We start from the raw sequence: 22,077 nt of genomic DNA on the forward strand, positions 1-22,077 counted from the left end.
AGCAGCTCTTCGGGGACGCCCAGATGCTGGGGCAGGTGGAGCAGATGATGTGGAGGGGTTGGCTGGTCTACCCCTCCTGCCAGCAGGGAGTGTTTCCGCTGGTAATGCACCAGAAACGGATGACATTAGGACCCTGTTGCTGGTAACCAGCTCCACCATAAGCTCATTATGGTGGAGGAGGAGATCATTTTGGCGGGTGGCTTGCTCGGCCAGCACCTGAGCACTTGCAGCCATGGCCTGATGTGACTCAGCCATGGCCTGCATGCTCCCAGCGATGGACTGCTGGGTGCTGACCAAGCTCGCCAGGATCTCCTCGGTCCTACGCATCCGTTCTGATGCGAAATCTCCCTGCTGGTTGATGTCCACAAGCACCTGGGCCAAGGCGGCCAAATCGGCTTGGCCCGATGCCTGCTGCTGCACAGGCCTACCTCTGGGGCCAGGTGGCACGGACTCCTCCACCTCCTGAGCAGAGTCCTCACCAAGCGGTGGGGTGTCTGTGGGAAAAGATAAACACAATTAGGAGACATTCTACGATAATTACTTGCACAAGTTTATGGCATGACCAATATTTACCTTCCAGAAAAGACGCAAACACTTCAGCTGGGGCCTCGCTATCCATCGTGCTCACCCCCCTGATCTCCTCAACTGAGATACAGCTCTCCGCCATCTCCTCCAGGGGGGTGAGCTCTAGCCCTGATGGCATGGGGCCGGCCCCAGATGTCTGGCTGTGGTCCCACCGCTTGGTCATCTTCCTCTTCAGGTTGGTTTTGAAGTCCTGCCACCTGCAATGTAAGTTGACATATTAATACATGTCACTCCCAATGTTAGCTGTTGCAGCCATTGCTATGTGCTACATATTACAACATGTGATTAATGTCCCATATATAATATTACATGCAACTATGATATCAACCGTTACAATACACATTCACAATCACCCTACTCTGACTCTCAAGGAAATAACATGGCAATAATGTATGTGTATCGTAACAACCTCATGTGCCATTTGCAAAATGCATATAAGCATCCATTAAATCATTACTTGGCTATTACTGGGCACATGTATGACAAAACAACTTGCCTCTTCTTCACATGGTCCGTCTCACGAACTTGTGGCGCAACTGCATTAATCTCTGCCGTTATCTGTTCCCAAATCTTCCATCGGCGTGTGTGTGTCAGCTTCTCGGATGGGCACTCTATCCAATCACGTGCTCGGGGAACCAGGATGGCCAGCTCCTGTGCTTCATATGCCTTGTTTTTTTTTGGTGGTTCGGCTGTTGCACTGGCTCGCCCCTTGCTACGTCCCTGGCCACGCCCCCTGGCACCAGTCGCTGCACTTGAAGTGCTGGCCATGGTACTACCTTGTGAAGTCCCCTGTTGTGTTCCAAACAAATCTGCTGATGGTGCAGATGAGCCAGCTGCAGGTTGGGCTGCTGCAGAAGGGCCAGGTGTTGGTTGCTCTGCTGTCGAATGGTCATGTGCAGCTTGGCCTGCTGTAGAAGGGCCAGCAGCCTCCTCATTACCCACTGCCTGCATGTGCAGTGGCACATAGGTGGTGCTGGAGTCCAGCTGGGCAAAAAGTTGCTGGAGCTCTGGGTCTAACTCTGGTTGGGAGCCAGACATGTTAGCAACAACATTGTCACCCTGTAATACACCTTTTTATACTGTTTGAGTATCCTGTTTGGCGGACATCAGCGGCAGCTGCGTTCCGTGCGTGAGCGTACGTCGCTGTTCTTTCGCGCCGCATACGGTGGCGGAAATTCCATTGTGGAAAACCTGGCGAAAGTTCTAAATGAAATACTGGTCACCAATTATAACATTGCATAGAATCTTCGGATACACCTGGGACTATTGCACAATACACATGCTATTTGCTAGCATTACATGACATTTGATTCATGACTACTGGCGTATGATGGCGTTTGATTGCAAGCTAAAAGTAGCCCATTCCCTTAGAGAATCCACGCCACAAGTCAGCCAATACTCATCTCTACTGTTATAGACAACACATGTGAGAGCCCAATAAATAGTGAGTTGCTGGTAGAATCAGTTGTCTCCAGATCACGACTTGTCAGGGTCTAAGGTAAGCTCTTCCATGCTCCTTGTAGATATGATATCCATTCACTATGTAAGTGTATGAAGGTATGCACCATTGCCTCACTGCCTACAGATTGTTGGGCCAGCAAAGTGTGTGTATCATTATTGCAACATGTCACATGTTCAATATTTCACTCACAGGTCTTAAACCTGTGTGGGTTCATCTATTGCAGGACAACATGTCACAGCAATAGATGAAATGTCTCATAGTACATGAAGTTGGCAAAAAATGCTGACACCTTTATCTGTGTGTTTTGGACGGTGTGTATTGAGTTCATATTATTGTGTCATCATTAGAGAGTCAAATGGATCTGCGTGATTACACGGGGCGGCCATCAATTGTACGTATAGAAGGCTACAAATCAGTTTGTAGTGGGATATGGCCATTATGTGCATAGGTGCATCAGTATTTATGTTCATTTCTTTATAGGTTGCAGAAGCTATTCTGCGCTACATGGAGAGGAGGCTAAGGGCACTTGCGGCTCTCCCCACTCGTCGCCCAAGGAGGCCAGGACGTGCTAGAATCTATCGCACACGGGTGACTCTGTTTGCTATGCCCGATGATGAGGTACTTACTAGGTACCGGTTACCCCCAAATGTAATTCTGGATCTGCTCAACCTAATTCAGAGCGATTTGGAACCTCTACACGGGATCACGACAGCAATTCCGCCTCACACACAGCTGCTGGCGGTGTTGCATTTCTGCGCCTCAGGATCGTTCCAACAAGTAGTGGCAGTACTTGCTGGAATATCTCAGCCGGCCTTCTGCCGAATCCTGAGGCGTGTGACGTCGGCCATGTTCAGGCGCAAGGGGCACTTCATGGCCATGACATTTGCCCCCGAGACCCTGGGCAGAAGCCAGCACGCCTTCCAACAAATTGCTGGCTTCCCTAATGTGATAGGGGCTGTGGATGGCACCCATGTACCATTTGTGCCTCCATCTCGAAGTGAGAAGATATATAGGAACCGCAAATTGTTCCACTCACTGAACGTGATGGTGGTATGTGGCCCATCCATGGAAATTCTCGCCTTCAACTCGAAGTTTCCCGGAAGTGCCCATGACTCGCATGTCATCCGACAAACCGGGATATGGCAAAGACTACAAGAGCTGGAAGGCCGTGATGCGTGGGTTCTGGGTGACTCCGGTTACCCATGTACGCCCTGGCTACTTACGCCGTACAGCTACCCAGCACCGGGCCCACAGGAGGCATTCAATGTGGCGCATGTTGCCACCAGGCAAGTGGTGGAGCGCTCAATTGGCCTTTTAAAAGGTCGATTTAGAGTGCTCCACCGCACTGGTGGTGACTTGCAATATGCGCCTGAAATGGTGTCGAGGATCGTGGGCCTGTGTGTATTTTTGCATAACATTGCTGTGCGGCGTGAGATACCCTTTGAGGAGTGGGAGGTACCATCTGAGCCGCAAGATCCGCCCATGCGCCCATCCCGCGCCCCTGAATGCCGGAGGGGATACCAGCTGCGGGACTCTGTGGCGCAAAGATATTTCAGGTACATGTTATTGAGTTGACCTAACACACCCATTTTAGTCACAATCACCCCTTCAAATAAGTCCAGTGTGTTAGTTGTCAGTGTTACAAACCGACCATTAGCCAGCCTGCCCTCCTAATGCCAAAGAAATAGGAGATATTTAGCATATGTGTTTGGTTTTGGGGGAAGTTCAATATAGGTGGGAATTATTATACCTTGGACAAGGCATCTAATGTGTTTGTTATATCTTCATTATTGTAGTTGATACTATCCCTGATGACTGGTGAGTACATTGATTTATTCTATAATGTGTAGGGGATTATTTCCTGTGTTGATGTATGATTTGTTTGCATATATATATATATATATATATATATGATGTTGGAATTTATGCACATGTTTCAACATTTCAAGGAGCATGCAGCCAGGCAGCCAGGCAGGCAGGCAGGCAGGCAGGCAGGCAGGCAGGCAGGGCTGCTGTATAATGCTGGTTTCCGGATACCTGCAAGTGTGTGTATGTGTCTTTTACACATAAATGTACGCATACACATATATGCATAGAGTAAGTAATGCTAACTACAGCTATGCGTTGCTAAGCTATAGCACGCGTTGCTTGGCGGAGCGCGGGCTCATTGGATTTGCTAAGTGCATACACACTGTGTTTTATATATATCAGATTTGTTCATTCCCATACATCAACACTACGGTTTTGAAGGCATGCGAATTTGTCACCATTTGTGTTGGCGCAGAGACGCTGTTAATGTAAAAATGAACAATAAAGTTATTAACACAAATAACTGTGATCAACCAATGCCACCACCTGATTGGTTGATATATGCCATTGTCAACATGGCGGAGACACGGAGGGCAGAACCCTTCACGCATGAGGAGCTGCGAGTTCTTGTCTCCGTCATGGAGACAAGGCTGGGCCGTGCGGGGCCCTTCATAACCAACCGCCATAAGCGGAGGGCTTACGCTGCGGCAGGGCGCCGGATTTACGCCCGCACTCGGGTGCGTAGGTCCCTCGGGCAGCTGGAGAGGCGGTGGTCCGACCTCCGCAGGCGCCAGCCCCAGCTGCTGACACAACTAAGGGGCGAAATTGCGGAATGTGAGTATTTTAGCTATGAAATTTCGCACTTACAACATAGCATATATAAGCAATAAAATGTGTCTCATGATAAGTGGGTGTCCATGGGTTTAAAAGTCCATAGACTGTTATGTGTGCTTCTTCCTGGTTAACATGCAGTCATGAGGCTTTTATATGTAATGCCATAGCATTGAGGATTCTGATGCATACAATGTGCCCGATCTAATATGTGTTACACATTGATAAATGCCTGGGTTGTAATGTGGGAACAAATTACTAACCATCACATAATAATTTGAATGACACACTTTGGAGTCCATTAACAGTAAGGAGCTACTTTCCTGCATCGTTTGCCATCATTATCACCCTTCCATGTATGTCTTGTTTTGGATTAATAAATGTGCCACAATGAGCCAACATTGACCATGATGTTTTTTTCTACCACACAGCACGAGCCCGAGCCCGACAGGCCCGTGAACAGGCGGAGGCAGGCCTGGCCCAGGACGAGGGCCAACACCCCGAGGAGGAGGTGCCGGCAAGGGTGGAGGAGGAGGAAGTTGGCCAGGAGCAAATGGTGGAGGAGGAGGTGGAGGAGGAGTTTGTGGCGGAGGAGGAGGAGTTTGTGGCGGAGGAGGAGGTGTTGGTGGCGGAGGAGGAGGAGGAGGAGGAGGAGGTGGTGGTGGTGGTGGAGGAGGAGTTGGAGGAGGAGGTGGAGGAGGAGGTGGAGGAGGAGGAGGTGGAGGAGGAGGAGGTGGAGGAGGTGGAGGAGGAGGTGGAGGAGGAGTTGCAGGAGGAGGATGTTGTGCCCGAGGAGATGGCAGAGGAGGGGGCTGAGGAGGCCACAGTTGCCCCGGACACCTCCAATTCAGAGGGGGAGGAGGCGTGCCAGGCACCGGAGTCGGCGCAGATCGGTATGTTGACATAATGCATAATTCATGAAGTAGTTGTACTGGTATTTGTTTTTTAGCACTGTTGATTACAAATTTTGGGCCCATACTAATCATATAGACCCCAAAGTGGGTAGCTACAGATACAGGTACGGGTTAGATGGGGTGTCCAAGGCATACCTTTCATCCAGGACACCTCTGAATTACACAGGTTTGTGGGATGGGTTGGAGGTCCATTTTGACTGCCACATAACCGTTGTAGTTAAACTGGATCCTGGAGTAAAGGGATGAGTGGATCATTTGTGGCTTAAATTCACCTGCTGCAAGCGTGGATTATGACCCATCAAATAGTGGAATCTATATTGTTGGTGAATGTTATTTATAAACTCTAGGATGTATGCTATAAATGGAGTATGGCCCGGCCTACCTTGGAATGGAGTCAGAAGTTGCCAGTGTCCCAGGAGCCTCCTCTACCTAAACACCCCCTGTACTTCAGTTTTTTTTTTGCCCGTCACAGAATTGTAGGTTGGTTTAGACAGAATTATGAATTTGAGGATGTGTACTGTGCATTCCTTACATTTGCATAACTCCCATGCCACGAACCATCACTGAACTTATAGACTGAGCAGATTGTGACAAGTTCTTATTGACGGAGCCCATGACCTGCTTGTCATTGGTTAGTCATGGGTGGGTTGTGACTGAGAAGAAACAATATGACTGTTATGTCTTCTGCAGAGTAAAGTGTATAGGCCACAAAATACAGTATGTAGTAAATAACTTAGCATGTATGTATATATGTGTCATATCTATTTATCTATGTGTGTCTCTATCTCTCTACATCATGGGTCCTCAAAGTGCGGCCCTCCAGATGTTGTGAAACTACAAATGCCGCCATGCCTTGCCACAGTTTTAACACTTCCTTATAGCAAAACTGTGGCAAGGCATGCTGGGATTTGTAGTTTCCCAACATCTGGAGGGCCGCAGTTTGAGGACCCATGCTCTACATAGATATATATATATATATATATATATATATATATACACACATGTCACCTAGCATTTGTGCAATTTATGTCGCAGGATGTGAAATGTATGCAAGAATAACATGACTAATTGTTGCCCCTTTGACATGCCCACAGATGACACCACACCGGCAGATGAGGGTGTGCATGGGGCCCTCCGGCGACTGGAGCACCAGCTGCAGCTGGCGCAAGCACACCTGCAGGACCTGAAGGACCTGCTTCTTTAATTTCTTATTTACTTTTTTTATATTTATGTTAATTGGGTCGTTAATAAAATTCTTTATGCAAGTTCACAGTTGTTGGTTTTATTTGCACTTTAAATAGTATATGTGTAGATTGTTTATAATCTTTTACACAGGGTGTAATACAAAGCATTGCACTTCAATTGCTGTAAGGGTTAATGTGTGCAATGCATGTGTTAGGCATGCTTGTAAGGATATATTGGAATCTAATTGATTCCATTTCCAAATAAGCAGTTTTTTATGAGGATAGGTAATTGAATAAGTGGGTCATGTGATGTCTTGCAGAAGATACTTCATAGTGGGTTGTTTGGCGTAAATACTCCGCTTACGTGCGGTAGCACCGCTTGGCTCCCGGTCGGATGCGGTATTCCCGAGCATACTCTGTAATACTCTGTAATACCGTGCCGAATCGGAGTGTTTCTCCCGCACACGCATGGTTTGTATGTCGTCCGTAAACACGCCCTGTTCTTAAAGAGTGAGTCCGTCCGAATGCGGAGGACACGTGGGCGTTTCTACGGACGATGGCCGCACGCGGCAAAACACCGTGGCGTGCGGACCGCTCCGTAAGAATGCGGGAATTTCCGCACAGATCAGAATAAGGGCCACTGTTATGCCCAGTACACATTACAGCACACAACATAATGCCCAGTACACATTACAGCACACACCGTAATACCCAGTACACATTACAGCACACACTGTTATGCCCAGTACACATTATAGCACACACCGTAATGCCCAGTACACATTATAGCACACACCGTAATGCCCAGTACACATTATAGCACACCACATTATAGCACACACCGTAATGCCCAGTACACATTATAGCACACACCGATATGCCCAGTATAATAGCACACACCGATATGCCCAGTATATATTATAGCACACACCGTAATGCCCAGTACACATTACAGCACACACCGTAATTCCCAGTACACATTACAGCACACACCGTTATGCCCAGTACACATTATAGCACACACCATAATGCCCAGTACACATTATAGCACACACCACATTATAGCACACACCGTAATGCCCAGTACACATTATAGCACACACCGTAATGCCCAGTACACATTATAGCACACACCGTAATGCCCAGTACACATTATAACACACACCGATATGCCCAGTATATATAATAGCACACACCATAATGCCCAGTACACATTATAGCACACACCGTAATACCCAGTACACATTACAGCACACACCGTTATGCACAGTACACATTATAGCACACACCGTAATGCCCAGTACACATTATAGCACACACCGATATGCCCAGTATATATTATAGCACACACCGTAATGCCCAGTACACATTATAGCACACACCGTAATGCCCAGTACACATTATAGCACACACCGTAATGCCCAGTATATATTATAGTACAAAAGTGCTGCTTACCTACATGCTTGTTGCCAGGGGTTATATGCTCCTTGCAGGGGTTACATGCTGGGTGCTCGGGGGGGGGGGGGGGGATTTTATGCTGGTTGCCACAGGAGGGGGGGGGGGGGTATTATGGTTGCCACAGGCACATGCAGGGAGATTTATTCCCCATGTCCCTCACACACAGTGACAGGAGTGAGTCTCTCTCCCCTTGCCCCCCCCCCCTCCCCGCCCCCATTCCCTAACAAGGTTGCCAACCAATGTCCCCAGAGCCCACAGTGTGACTCACATAATTCAGGAAGCTGAAGCCCGGCCACAGCGCTGCTGCTCCTCGTCTCTCTCCCCTCTCAGGCTGACATTATCAGTCTGAGAGGTGCTCCCCCTGGCTGCCATCGGCTCTATCTGCAGCTCATTGCAGTCGCAGCAGCAGGGAGGAGGGAGCTGGAGGGAAGTAGTATGCACACGCAGCCATCTTCATTTTAGGGCACAGTGCCGCGGCCCAGCACGGAGATGCCGCGGCGGCCCATTTAGGTAGGATAGGCGACTGATCCTGCCAGAAAAGGTGCCGGCCCACCGGGAAACGGCCCAGTTTCCCGTTAGGCCAATCCGCCCCTGAATGGCGGTATTCAGGAGGAGGAACTGCAGGATGTCATCAAAGACATCTTGCAGCTCACTTCTTCGTCTGGTCTGGTTTTGCGTGTCGGTTTGTTTTTTGGCTCTATATAATAAGTGTCCCCTGGCTGTGGCATTACCCTACTGGCTAATTAGGCCTGGTGCTGGTTCTTAAAATACAGGGGACCCTTATTTATTTTGTCCCCTGTATTTTGGGTACCAGGATCGGCTCTTGGGCCTGGTGTTGGTTTTAAAAAAGACGGGAAACCTCTATTTGTTTGGTTCCCTGATTTTTTAAAACCAGGACCGGCTCTTTGAGCCTGGGGCTGGCTATGCCCCTAGGGGGGACCCCATGACGTTTTTTCGAATTATTTATTTTTCAATTTATTTTTACACTGCAGCCTGCATGGATTGGACTGATCCGTGCAGGCTAAAGCCAAATATGCCTGAAAAATGAAGAGTATTTTCCAGGCGTATTTGGCCGGATCCCGCTAATTAACAACCATATTTTCAATACGGCCGCTTAGTAAATTACAGTAGGTATCGCCATTCTTTTTAAATGGTGATTCCTATTCGTTTTCTGTCGATGGTGTATGCATTCGTAAATACGAATACGAATGTGCCATAAATACGAATACTAATTGTTGTATTTTTGGCATAGTAAATGCCAAAAAATACGAATACGCCTAAAATATTCGTACTTCAGAATACAAATACTAATTGTTGTATTTTTGGCATAGTAAATGCCAAAAATTACGAATACGCCTAAAATATACGTACTTATTAATACAAATACGAATATTTTAGCCATATTTGGCTTAGTAAATTTTCTGAGTACTGATCAGCCTACTATATAAGTGTCTCCAAAGTGTGGGTTTTATAAGAACTGACGAACTACAAGCATTATTGCATATCCCATAATCAGATTGTTCTAACACTATTTCCTCCGTACTTTGGAGACTACTTCATTAATCAATTGACTCTTCTTAAAAACCACGTCACTATTCCGGAGCTGTAGTAAGCAGTTTTACACCGTCTGCTAACACATTTATTCATTAAGGAGTTGATATGTTGCATTATTGATTTATATGCATTATTGAGTCTTTATGTATTTTGGCTTTTTATGCTTATATGGGATACGGTCGTATTGTCGACAGAACTTAGGTCGACAGTCATTCGGTCGACACCGTTGGGTCGACAGGGGGCAAGATCGACATGGGTGAAGGTCGACAGGTGTCTAGGTCGACATGGGACAAGGTCAACATGGGTTTAGGTCGACATATGCCTTATGACGTTGGGTCGTTAGGTCAATATGGTTTTTTTCACTGTTTTTGGAGCCGACATGTGCCGACATGCGATATTTCATGCCCTTCCATCCACTAGGGCGTGGTGGGAGAACAAAATATTGTGCCGAGCGCAGCGAGGCACCATGGCCGAAGCATTGCGAGCGAAGCGGGCGATGCTAGGGGCTGCGGTTGACTTCCAACTGTGTCCATGTCGACTGTGTCGACATTCGGGTAAAAAAAAAAAACATGCCAACCTAACGCATACGTCGACCTAAACCCATGTCGACCTTGTCCCATGTCGACCTAGACACCTGTCGACCATCAACCATGTCGACCTTGAACATTGTCGACCTTGCCCCCTGTCGACCCAACGGTGTCGACCTAATGACTGTCGACCTAAGTATCGTCGATAAAACGATCCACACCCGCTTATATACAATATTTCTAAATAATGAATTATTGTTAATAAATATGTGGATTGTATTTTTTAATTCTCCGGGTGTGTGGCGCTCTCTCTTACATTTATAGAGATATATGTATTAATGACTGACAGCCTTCATTTTCTAAATGTATGTTAGTTACTTGTCTTGCACAGCAATTCCCAGAGTTGCACTTGGCTACCTTTGATAAAGCTGCACCTTTACAAGCAGCGAAGCGCGTTAGGTTACAGCCTGGACCGGATCAGCTGATTACCATTGGACCTTCACTATTTGGACTTTTCAGCGCCCTGGGCTGCCCACTCCCAATCCTGAGGGATATCAACTTATCCACACTCCGCACTTGCGGTCTATTATTGCTGCTACCACGTGGGTACATCTTTATGCAGGAATCAAGGTTAGTTACAACAAATGAGGACACCTGCCATCATATGCCATCCCTGATATTGGAGCCTCTAGCGACCTGAGACAACTGTGGCTATAACAGCTTCTAGCCTATCACACCATTTGGGTCCCTGACCAACTGTGGCCCCACTGTCGCTTATATTTGAGGACCATTCCGCAATTCAGCGTTCGGGATTGGACCAAAATCACCTTCAGTGGTAACTATCAGCCCATTGGGCAACCTGAATTATTTCAGACAATAACTTCAAGTTTCTTTACCATCCATTGTTCCCACTCCATTCAGCCTCCGGTCCAGTAATCCATTCACCATTTTATCTGATTGTTTCTTTTATTTATTCATGTTACGTTGTTTTAATTGATATTAAATATTTGCATGATTATTTCATCAAAACCAGCTCCACTTCTTTTTCTCTTTTACTTTGGTTTTCGTGGGGCTGACTACCCCATCAACAAGTGGCAGCTCTTGGCATAGCACCCGTGGTAGCGCCTGTCAGTGCACCCCAGGGAGCACCTTGCAATCCAATTGCACTTGGGAGCACCCTTTAACACACTATATCGGGGGAAATTTACTAAGGTAAAATCGTATAAAAAATTCGTATTCGTACAGCAAAATACGATTTTTTTATGCATATTCGTATTTTCAGGATTTACTATCCTTAAAATACGGTGATGTGTATTCGTATTTATGGTGTATACATGGTGTATTCGTATTTTTGAATACGAATTAATACGACATCGATACGATACGACTATTTTTAACATGAAAACAACGTACTTTAGTCATTTACTAACAATTCGTGTTTGTAAAAAATACGAATCGTAAACGCATACGAATCATAAAAAAAAAATCCCAAAAAATACACCTTGATTTGGAAGTGTATTTCACATCTTAGAATTTTGCACATGAGGAAAAAAATCTGAAAATAACCCCCAGCTGATCAAAATCACAAATGTGTGACTTATAAGGCCACTAAGCACACATAAACACTTCTCAGCTTCAAACATGGCACAAGGTTTGCAAGGCCGAGATTTAATGGAATGTGAAAAAAAATAGCATTTTCTGAAATCCCACCACTTCACACTTTTTTAAATTGCATTTTTTTCCGCTAATGATTTAATGAGATGTGAATTTGTGGCAAAAGAGTGTGATATGGTGTGTTTTTAGTCATGAAATTGTGCGATTTTTAGTCCTGAAAATGTGCAAATTTGAGGACGTGGGATTTTGTGTAAAAAAAGGTTACAAAGAAAATGGCGTGGGGTCCCCCCTGCTGAGCATAACCAGCCACAGGCTCATTGAGCTGGACCTGGTTCCAAAAATACGGGGTTCCCCATATTTTGGGAACCATGCCCGGCCCTGGGGCTGGTTTTAAAAATGGCGTGGGGGGACCCCACACCATTATTTAAAAAAAAAAATTTTTTATTTTTTTTTACACTGCAGCCTGCACGGATCTGACTGATCCATGCAGGCTAAAACCATACCGAATTTGTATTTAAAAATAGAAATTTGTATTTAAAATACGAATTTGTATCAGAAAAAATACGAATTTGTATCAGAAAAAAATACGAATTTGTATCAGAGAAAATACGAATTCGTATCATAAAAAAATACGAATTCGTATCTGAAAAGAATACGAATTCGTATCAGAAATCTTCAAAAGGAAATTCCACTCCAGGCACTGCAAACTTTAGAGCTGCATATAAAACTTCAAAAGAGGTCACCGGACCCCAAAAACTACAGAGCAACAAAAAGGAAAAGTCTCACATGCGCTTAAAAGTCCTTATGTATGTAGGTGGTCTTTCACAGGTCTCCAAACCTTTTCTCTCTCATTCCAACCAATTCAGGTATATAGAGAAACAAAAAGGAAAAAATATACAATTATGTATATATAGTAACAAGCCGTTCTCCTTCTCAGTGAAATTTGAAAGAGAGGAAGGGGTGCTCCCAAGATTTCCAACCGATCCAAGGTAATTTACAGGGTCACCCCACTTGTGCATATATGGGATGATACGCCATCAGATAATACGAATCAGTCAAATACGACTGATTAGTAAATTATCCTCCAGAATACGAATGAAAATATGACTATACCAGTCGTATTCATTCGTATTAAGAATACAAATACGATTTTTTGTATTCGTATTCTTAGTAAATTTCCCCCATTGTGCTCACTAAATAGTAGAGCATTTAGGTTACCATCGCACCTGATTTTTTACTTTTTGAGTTGGAGGAGATGTTCAAGAGGGCCAAACCAAGGAAAGCACAAGGTCCTGACGGGGTGTCATTGTCTACCCTGAGAGTATGCGCGGGTCAACTTGCCCCCATATTCACCAGGATCTTCAACAAATCACTGGAGCTACGCAAGGTTCCCTCCTGCCTCAAAAGCTCCACTATTGTTCTAGTCTCCAAGAAACCCACTATTACAAATTTGAACGACTACCGGCCGATAGCTCTGACGTCTGGGATCATGAAAACATTTGAGTGCCTAGTACTGAACCACCTGAAAGTTGTGACTGGCCACCAGCTAGACCCCCTCAAGTTTGCCTATCGATGCGTTAAGGACGCAGTCAACCTGGGCCTGCACTACATTCTGCAGCACCTGGATATGCCTGGTACTTATGCAAGGGTCCTGTTTGTTGACTTCAGCTCGGCTTTCAACACAATCATCCCCAACATCCTCCACCCCAAACTACTCCTCCTAGAAGTCCCTGAAGCTACATGTTCTTGGATTGTCTGACTGATAGAAAACAAGTTGTGAAAGCGGGAAAATTCACCTCCCAAGTGCGGTCCATCAGCACAGGAGCCCCCGAGGGCTGTGTACTCTCACCCCTATTCTTCTCCCTGTACACTAACGACTGCACCTCAGAGGTGCAATCAGTAAAGATAATCAAATTCGCAGATGACACTATAGACATTGCCCTTATCAAGGACAGGGATGATTCGGCCTACAAACAAGTGGACCGATTGGCCCGGTGGTGCAGCAGCAACCATGTAGAGCTCAACCCACTCAAAACCGTTGAGATAGTAGTGGACTTTAGGAAGAAGGCTGTTGGTGTACCTCCTCTAACAATTGCTGGTGTCACTAGTGGACTCCTTCAAGTTCCTAGGAACCACAATCTCCTCGGACCTTAAATGGGGGCCCAATACTGATACTATTGTTGGAAAAGCACAGCAGAAGCTATTCTTCCTTAGGCAACTGAGGAAGTTCAACATCCCACAGAAGCTTCTGCTCCTCATCTACTCCGCAATTGTGGAGTCTGTACTGTGCTCTTCAATACTGGTCTGGTACAGCTCCGCCAGTGAGAGAGACAAATGCAGACTCCAAAAGGTAGTCAGAACTGCGGAGAAGATAATCGGGACAGACCTTCCCTCTGTCCAGGACCTGTACCTGTCCAGAGCAAAAAAGCAGGCAACAAAGATAGTCAAGGACCAACTACATCCTGGCCATGGCTTCCCACCAGGTCCACCAGAAGCCTAAAAAGTTTCTTCCCTTAAGCGGTTCACCTGTTGAAACGTGAACTCATGTAGACCTCACTGTCTAGTCATGCCATAACCCTTTGCACATAATCTAACACAGTGTCCCCACGGAATAACTTTTTGTGTGACTGTACATGTTCCCCCACCTGTTTCTATTGTTTATTGTTTATACTGTATGCTGTTTACTTGTTACCCACCTGGCTGCTGCACAGCAAACCGAAAACAAATTCCTAGTATACGCAAGTATACCTGGGCAATAAAGCTGATTCTGATTTCCCGTAGCTATTCTATTACTAGAAGAGAAAGCTCTTGCTGCTTGTTTGGGACAGGTTTCTTTTTTCTTCCTTGTGGCACATTGTAAAATGAGACAAACTAAAGAACATAATTAATAAAAAGCATAGATAAAAATAGCAGAGGTGTTTGCATACATGGGCTTGTGGGCCCTATCCCACCTGCACAGTAGTGACACTCTGCAACATATACCGTTTGGATTACTGGGAAAAATGTTTGTTCCTATTTAGATTTTACTATTTACCATTTGACCGCATTTGTGGTGTTTGTCTTCGGGTTGTTGCCTCAGTTTCCCCACCACCGTTGACTGTGCGGTGTCGGACAAGAGAGACCTATCAAGTTCATTGCACTCTTCACCACCATCATCCTCCTAAATCAGGAGCAGAGAAGTTGGGCAGCATGGCAAAATTGCCATGGAGGACTGCGTGTCAGGTGGCTCCTGGCTTACTCTCCATCTGGCTGGCCAATGAGGATGACAGTGCCACAGGATTATTCAGAGCTGTGTTGCCAAATACACTGCAGCATAGATCATAATGGACCCACTCAACATGTGCGGCACCACTTTTTCCTGTTCTGGTCGGAGACCTTGGTGTACTACCTCTTCAGTGCTTTTAATTTGTTAAGCACTTGCTGATGAGAGCGGTGTATTCCCCTAGATGCCAGCTTCTGGGAGATATTCTGGTAACAACCGCGTCTTTTACGGTAACAGTCACCTGGCGCTTGATTTCCTCCTCTACCTGAATTAGCAGCAGCTCCTTGACTTCAGCGTCAGACCAATTGCTGGCAGCCATGCTGGTGTTGTGCTACAGTCTGTGGCACTTATAGATGAAGTGCTGCTGCAGGCTGAAAAGCAGTGTGCGCTGGGGCAGCCTGTAGTTCTGTAGGCAGAGTAGAAGGTGTCTGCTGGAGCCATCTGTGGTGCAGCAGGGGAAATTCTGGAGGAGAGAGATGCAGCCCATATGCACAGAAGGATGTCCTCCCTACCATGTGCGCTGTCTGCGTGGTTCTGAGTGATGACATTACTCACCAGCGCCCCAGCAGCACCAATCAGTGCAGATTTTTATATTCCAAGTCAAATAACCCTGCCCCTGAATCTGGTTCAAAACCAGGTCCAACCCTGGTAATTCCCTGGGTTGGATTGCTGCATAATCCAAACCAGGTTATTTGACACGAGAGCATTTCTACTAGCATTCTCTGGATGAACCACATAATATATTCTGTTGAATGATTTCCTTTGTCAGTTTTGCTTTCTTTCATACTTTTATTTTTCATTTTATAACAGTGGTGGATTTTAGAGCAGGTCCTATTACCATCAGAACTTTAGTATGTCTCTACTGCACAAAGAGGAATTATTAGAATTTTCTTGTTTTAAAAACAAGCCACTGTTGGAATGATCTGTTTGAAATTACTAAAACTGAAAAAGGATAGTTTTTTTTGTTTGTTTCTGTACTGTGTTTCCCTGATAATAAGACACTGTCTTAAGGTGTGTACACACTTGTACAATTTAGACTATGTATACAATTTAGACTATGTATACAATTTAGACTATCTGCATACATTTTAGACTATATAGTGCAGATCTGCACTATATAGTCTATGCAGCCAAAACTTTCTGCATGAGATTCAGATGAGATTTTGACTATATAGTCAAAATCTCATCTGGATCGCATGCAGATTGTACAAGTGTGTACACACCATTAGTTTTTGTTAAAACAAGAAATATCATAGGGCTTATTTTCAGGGTAGGGCTTATTTTAACATTGACAACAATTTCAATAAACAGGTGACCATGCCCCCATTCCTGCTTTTATAGCCACCATGCCCCCATTCCTGCTTTTATAGCCACCATGCCCCCCCTGCTTTTATAGCCACCATGCCCCCATTCCTGCTTTTATAGCCACCATGCCCCTAGCCCTGCTTTTATAGCCACCATGCCCCCAGTCCTGCTTTTATAGCCACCATGCCCCCAGTCCTGCTTTTATAGCCACCAGTCCTGGTCCTCCCCATTCAGCACTTTCCAGGGTACTTGTTTCCTAGCACGGCACCCACGATATTCAGTCGTATGGCATAGCATCGCATGCCATATGCCAGCATGCGATGTGATTTTAAATTGTATAAGCACCCTAATGGGTTTTTTCAATGGGTTTTTTAAAATTGTATATTATTGGCTGCCATCGCGTAACATCGCATACCATCGTATGAATTATGGTATGCGATGCGATGGGCGCCGTGCTAGGAAACAAGTACCCTTTCCAGTTTTTCAGGCTTTCCCCCGCTGCTGATATACTCCGCTCCTGCCTGTGTACAGAAGCAGCGTGGATGGAGCGTGGTCACGCCATGCGCAATGCATCCCTGGGACCAGGAGTGGTAGGCTTCAGCGGCACCAGGGCTGCTACCATACTGCAGCAGCATCCCTCATGCAGGGTGGCGATGAGGGGGATTGCAGGGGTGGAGCTGGGGTACCGGTAATTTTGTTCATGGACTCGGGTAATGGGGATTTCAATAGGGCTTATTTTTGGGGTAGGGCTTATTTTGGAATAGTTTCCAGAACCAAGGGTAGGGCTTATTTTTGGGTAGCTCTTAGTATTGGGGAAACACGGTATGTATCCTGTCACAAATAAATAATAAGTAGGTAGAGGAGGTGTTTTGCAACTTTGTCAGCTTTATGTAGTAGGAGTTTCAAAGTTAGTTAGTGGAGAAATGAAGTTACCACCAGACTACTACCACTATATCTGGCTTACCTTTTTGCATCATAGTCAATGGGGCTAATTAGTGATCCATGCTGAATTAGACCCAATATTCCTGAGGACCTAGTTTGAGAACCTGTGATCTATTGGATGCAAAATGGAAAATTGTGTTATGTCGTGTACCCCACAGCTGCTGAACTCACATATTTCTGAGATTTGAACTTCCACCATAGAGATGATTGTTAAGTTGGTGCTTTAACACTTTACAGCATTCACTAGACTTAGAAGGGTATTTAATCAGTGCCGACAGTCAGAAAAATCTGCACTTTTTGTCGATAATATGTCATTTCATTTGACCTTTTGAATCTAAGTGCTGATTTTTTTGTTGCGATTGTTTGGAAAATCAGCAGTCTCATACTGCTTTCACATTGCAGAAATGGGTAATGACACGGTATTCTTAAATGGGACTTTAAAACGGGTCTGAGCCTTGAGACCTTTCACATTGCAGGTGAAAACCGTTTTAAAAATAATTTAATACCATTCAAACATTCAACCCGTTTAACCCCCAAGGGACACGTTTCAAGCCATTGAAATAGAGCTGTTCAAACTGCCAAAAAAACGGCTTTAAAACGTGTAGGACTCTGCTTTTTAACCGTGTTGAAATACCGGTTAACTTTAACTGGTAAATCAACTTTGGCACTTTCACATTGCAGCCTTAAACGTTTTAAAATGGAAAAAAAACGGCAATATACCATTTTAAAAGTGCGATGTGAAAGGGGTATCAGAAAGCATGTGGATTGGCAAATCCACATGCTTTTGTGTTGAAAACTACCACAGTTTCGACAATCTAGTGGCCATTTTGACAATACAGTTTCGATTTAAAATTATCTAATCTGAATGGGGGAAAGGCAGATGAAAATGGCTGAGATTGAATAAGTGTGTGCCAATCAGAATAGGCATATATTGAATTGCTCCAAATCGAGCCAAAACAAAAATTGTACTTTACAATTAGTCTAATTGTCTAAAGTTTAAAGTACCCCACCATTTTACTATAACTAAAAGTGCTAGAAATAAATAATTCTATCATCTGAAATTAAGTGCAGAAAAAAATTGTCAAGAACTTTGCTGCAATGTTCAACCCAAATGGAAAAAGCTTCCTTATAACCTGACCTCTTACCAAAATGATGAAATCTTATTGCACATTTAAATCACACACTGTAACGAATAACACCTGAACCATCAAAATCTGTGTCATTGCAAAGTAGTTGCTCTCACAAAAAATTGCTTAGCCAATGAATACAGGTATTGTATTGGTTTGCATTATTGATCTATTCAAAATATGTACATGGATATGTTTGTAAGCTTATATGACATTAACTTTGCAGCATTGATAGCTTATACAGATACATTTGTAAGTGTTTCTGCAAAATTTACTACATATCCATGTAAGTATTTGGAATATATCAATAAAACTTTGCTATACAATATATAAAACATTTTAAAGTGTCTTATCTTTTATAGTAAGTCTGTAGATTGTAATAAATGGGACAGCCCTTGTTTTGTAACTAAACCAACTTAGTTATTTGTTTCTCTTAGAGTGGACTGTTTCTGTGTGTTATATCTGGGCGAGTGTCTTGTGCAGCACAGAGGAAAGGCTTTCACAAGAAAGGAATAACGTGAGTAACTGATTTTCTCTTTTATCCTTTACACATATTTTTATATGTATATATTATAACACAAACCTGAGATAAGTAATGTCTGAACATAGTTTGTCCTTGTATTTATTTATTAACAGTTTCTTATATACAGTAGCGCACACATATTCCACTGCTCTTTACAGAGAATATATGAACATTCACATCAGTCCCTGTCCCCATTAGAGCTTACAATCTAATTTCCCTACCACATGTACCAGATATTCTAGGGTTTAGGGTTAATTTGTTGGCAATTAACATACCAGTATATTTTTAGATTGTTTGAGGAAACCAGAGTACCCAGAGTAAACCCATGCAAGCATGGGGAATATAAAACTTTGCACAGTTAGGGCCATGGTGGGAAACAAACCCATGATTTTAGCGCTCTGAGGCAGTAATGCTAAACATTACACTGTCCATGCTGCCCACCATCCGTGCATCCGTCCTTCATATTGTACTGGTATTTCGAATCGGTCATATGCCAGGTCGCTAGTTGTTGTGCCCAGTATTTCAGGATTTGTAATCCCTGTCTCTAATCTGTGTCCGTCACAGCCTCCCTCCATTTCAGCAGGAGTAGGTAGAACGCACTCTTTTCATTAAAATTAATTTGACAGGTACCATGGCCCTTTCCATGCCCCTTTTTACTCCTGCTTTTACACCCCCTTTTGATATTAACTTGATATCACTTATTGCAGCTGTTAACCCTTTCATGGCACAGCTGTAACAGCATTTGAAAATATAACATACTGTATATCAAAATATATTTGTTTTGGAATGTAGCACAGCAATCTTATTTTAAAATCTGTATGTTTTAACCCCTTAAGTGGTGGGTTTTGCTGGGGCAGGACAAACCTACCAGGGCAGGTTTGTCCTGCCCCAGCAAAACCCACCACATTGAGGAGGAGTTGATAATGGCTTATTAACTTGGGGAGGGGCGCAAGATATATGAGGTGCCTTGTCAAGCTGCAGTGTGGGTAAGGGGTAGTCCGCCCCTCGTTAGTAACTGGAGAAAAAAGAGAGGTACACTGCGCTAGGCACTAAACAAGTAGTGTAATTTTTCATAGAATTATTTGTAAATAATTGAAACTAAAATAACAGACTGTATTAATAATCCAATACCATGGTGCTGGATGAGTATTAAAAAAGTAATGACATTTAATAAAATACATATAAAAAATATGGCATATTATGACACAAATATGGAACAGGTAAAATTGCAATGGACAGGGATTTCCTGTACTGAAACAGAGGGAACCAAAAAATAGAAAAAAGGGGGAACCAGTCCATACCGTATTTGCATGTTCTTGTTTTGGGAAGGTCCGTTCTTATAATGCCTCTTTCAAATGGTACTGAGTCAAATGGTACTGAGACCAACTGTGAGCCCACTCCTGATATTCCAAAGTTTATGTTGTAATCAACTGATCCGCGGTAGGTTCTTTAGGGGAGTGGGGACCCCTTTTGCTTATTCTGGACCTCCGTTCAGGTCAGGAATGTAGGATCCAGATTGTCCTCTTTAGGTAGAGGTAAGGATTTGGGGTGTGGATAGCTCACCAGAAAGGTTCAGAGGCTGGCGCCGGAGCCCAATAACCGTAATTGCATTGTTGCAAAGTAGCACACCTTTATCTTAGTGGTATGCTCGTAAGTTTTCTGGAACAGCCCGCTTCAGCAGCGCAGCTGAGCCCGGAAATTTTCCGGCCATACCTCTCAAGTGGTTAAATTTGTGAATCCATTCATGGGGTTTTTGTAAAGAGCTTGCACAACTCGACCTAATTTTTCTGAAATAGGCCAAGCACATGTACTGTAAGTAGGTGAAGCACTCATATAGTGGTAGATGCTCAATTAGTTCAGCAATACTACTCAGGTGCATGAGGGAGGAGTTAATACTGAATAAGTAAAACAAGACATTGGTTCCCCCAGCTCACTGAATAGTATTGGTAACCAATCTTGAACACTACGTGATAATAGAATTCAGAGATATTGGTTACATATACCTGCGCAGGTGTATGATATGCCCCCAAGCCACGTCAAGGCTTCTCTGTATATTGGGGGTCCCTAGCGCTATATCTAGGGGCAGGGTGCGGCAGCCCAAAAACTATCATAAGCTAGAAAGCCCAGTGCGGCACACCAGTGAGATACTATAGTGTTAATAAATATTAGTGATAGGAAGCCGAAGCTATATATAAAGAGAGACAGTGAAATGTAATTAAAATAGGAGATAGATAGTGTTAGTGAGGGAAAAGTGTTAATAGAATGTAAGGGCGTGACGCACTAAAGCCACCCAGCTCAACCAGTCCAGGGGCACCGCAGCCCACACCACCGTTACCCTAAATTGGGTCTACGATTAACCAGCAAGGAGCCACATGATAATGTCTCCTTACTTGATATATCTGAACTAAGAGCTACCTACCTTGGAGACACCCCCAGACTACTGCATGTGGCATATCAGGACCTGCATCTCCTCCTAATGCAAGCTCCTTTCTGCCTCTAACAACATACATACAGATAGTGGTAGATGCTCAATTAGTTCAGCAATACTACTCAGGTGCATGAGGGAGGGGTTAATACTGAGTAAGTAAAAAAAGACATTGGTTCCCCTAGCTCAATGAATAGTATTGGTAACCAATCTTGAACACTACGTGATAATAGAATTCAGAGATATTGGTTACATATACCTGCGCATGTGTATGATATGCCCCCAAGCCACGTCAAGGCTTCTCTGTATATTGGGGGTCCCTAGCGCTTGCATGTGAACAGCAGTTATATATGGAGGCAGTGTATGGGGATGCAGTCAATTTGCCGGCGGTCGGGATCCCGGCCACCGAAATCCCGAAACTTTCTCCCTCCGTGGTTGTCCACGACATCCATAGAGGGAGAATAAAATAGCGTGCCGAGCGTAGAGAGGCACCGGGCCCGCTGCGTGGCGAGCGCAGCGAGCCCACAAGGGGGGGCGCTCCACGTCCCCCCCATG

At 44.6% G+C, this 22,077-nt stretch overlaps 1 protein-coding gene across 3 annotated transcripts in view; it reads left to right on the forward strand.

The window, feature by feature from the left end:
* Window positions 1–22,077, forward strand: part of LOC146060192 (cadherin EGF LAG seven-pass G-type receptor 2-like) — a 264,989-nt gene that overhangs the window by 170,568 nt on the left and 72,344 nt on the right. For 2 of the 3 annotated variants that reach the window (XM_083173156.1, XM_083173155.1), the window contains exon 28: window positions 19,012–19,091. In XM_083173156.1, coding sequence (XP_083029282.1) covers window positions 19,012–19,091 — 80 coding nt within the window. Of the gene's footprint in view, window positions 1–18,994; window positions 19,092–22,077 lie in introns of all 3 variants that reach the window. The other variant, XM_083173157.1, reaches the window with a different exon arrangement.

This window comes from Crinia signifera, chromosome 2 (genome assembly GCF_055691185.1).
Source record: "Crinia signifera chromosome 2, ASM5569118v1, whole genome shotgun sequence".
NCBI classification, from domain to species: Eukaryota; Metazoa; Chordata; class Amphibia; order Anura; family Myobatrachidae; genus Crinia; species Crinia signifera.